The sequence below is a fragment of the Phalaenopsis equestris genome, unplaced genomic scaffold (assembly GCF_001263595.1).
Source record: "Phalaenopsis equestris unplaced genomic scaffold, ASM126359v1 Scaffold000583, whole genome shotgun sequence".
NCBI lineage: Eukaryota > Viridiplantae > Streptophyta > Magnoliopsida > Asparagales > Orchidaceae > Phalaenopsis > Phalaenopsis equestris.
In genome coordinates this window covers 218,911-220,761 of record NW_018165023.1, presented here as the reverse complement: position 1 = coordinate 220,761, position 1,851 = coordinate 218,911, and the positions used below count along the sequence as shown (strand labels likewise).

The 1,851-nt window shown below is 32.3% G+C and overlaps 1 protein-coding gene across 1 annotated transcript in view; it reads right to left on the bottom strand.

Moving 5' to 3' along the window:
• Positions 1-1,695, bottom strand: part of LOC110029510 (CASP-like protein 1D1) — a 2,828-nt gene extending 1,133 nt beyond the window's left edge. Inside the window, exons 1-2 of the mRNA XM_020731833.1 lie at positions 1,408-1,695; positions 9-51 (exon numbers count right to left, since the gene is read on the bottom strand). Coding sequence (XP_020587492.1) covers positions 9-51; positions 1,408-1,619 — 255 coding nt within the window. The 5' untranslated portion in view covers positions 1,620-1,695. The remainder of the gene's footprint in view (positions 1-8; positions 52-1,407) is intronic.
• Between the last annotated feature and the right edge of the window lie 156 nt (positions 1,696-1,851).

Genomic DNA, 1,851 nt, shown 5'->3' with positions numbered 1-1,851 from the left:
GCGGCGACCAGACTATAGATGCAGGCCACTGAGAGAGCCACTACAAAATATCTGCAAAAATGTTAAATATATGTTGATTAAAACAAATGAAATTAAAATTAAAATTATTAATATTTTTATCCTTTGGGTCTTTGTAATTAAGGCTTAATTAAAATGTTCATGTTTCATTCTATCTTTCGAATGGTTGGTCTTAGGGTCTGTTTGGGGCAGTTTCTATTTATTGAATAATCTGCTGATTAAAAATAATCAGCTGATAAACTAGGTGCGGCGACTATTACAAATTTTTTATGTTTCATTCTATCTTTCGGATGGTTGGTCTTAGGATCTGTTTGGGGCAGTTTCGATTTATTGAATAATCTGCTGATTAAAAATAATTTACTGATAAACTAGGTGCGGCGACTATTACAAATTTTTATTTTTTTTTTGGAAAAGTAAGACCGCCTTCAGAAACTTGTCACCACACCTAGATGGGTACGGTGTGAAACTGTTGTTTTCAGCGTTTTGAAAACGCATAAGTTGTCAAAACGTAACTTATCCAAACAGGTCAGATGTGTTTTTAAAACGCCACCGCAAACGAGTCCTTAAGCTTGTCCAGTTGGGTATAATTAATGCGATTAAATTATATCTCCTCAAGCTTTATAACAAGAAAAAACAAATAATTAAAATTATATAATAGTTAATTAATGTTAATAAAATAAAAAGATTTTGAGAAATGTTTTGGACTACAATAAAGGAATTACTTTATATTTCTTATACATTTTAAAACATATAAATTATTTAAATGCTGTTTTTTAAATTAAAGTAATTCCTAAATATGGACAAAAAATTTAAATGCTGTTTTTTAAATTATTAATTTCAGCCAAAATTTTCTGAAAAAGTTTTATCAATTTAGTTTCTTATGTCTTGAGTCTATCATTCAGAGTGATGGAGTCATGGAGATGTTATTAGTAGAAGCCCAATTGGTTGGTTGAAGTGGAGGAATTCATATGGCCTACTATGTGATATAAAATTATCCCACACACTTAAAATGAAAATCTTATAAGATGATTGTGAGACATGCAATGTTTTTTTGTCACGAGCGACTTGAATAGTATCTGTTTTGAATGTTGCTGAGATGAAAATGCTTAAGTGGACGAGCGGCTCGACACTTAAAGAGTCAAATTGCAAAACAATTGTATCTGTGAACGGCTTAGTGTAGCTCCAATGACAGATATGATTAGAGAGAGTCGTCTTAGATGGTTTGATCACATTAAATATCAATCTTCTAATGATCTGATCTGGGTAGGATAGTATATGTTTTAGATTTGACTCAGAGATAAACCTAAAAATATTTCGGCATATTATAATTGAATAAAAATATGACAATTAATAATAAAAATGAGCTAATAATTGTAAAAAAAATCTCACACGAAGGCAGAAGATTGATGGAACTTAGCAACAATGAAGAAATGAGCTAAAACCTCCTTCTTCTGCTCACTGGTGACCATCACAATTACAGCAGCCAAAGTTTTCAGGAAAAGCAGAATACGAAGAATAAGATCCATTATAAAGCGTCTGGTAGAGACAACAGGCCGAGAAGGAGAAGTAACAGAGTCAGTCTCACCCTTAGGAGAAGCCATTGAAGAAGAATGAAAGAGCAGACGAGGGTTTGGAATTAACTCAGGTTAGAAGTTGAAGTAATGGAGGTTAACTAAACCCCAAGCCATATAATTATATATATACAGTGGATTGGGAAGCTTTTCGTATAGTCTTAAATTACTCAGGAAGGAGAAGGCACTCTCGATTGGTGGACGTTAGCGTGCGTTCTACGTATATATATATATATATATATATACTTGATGAGTAGTATTT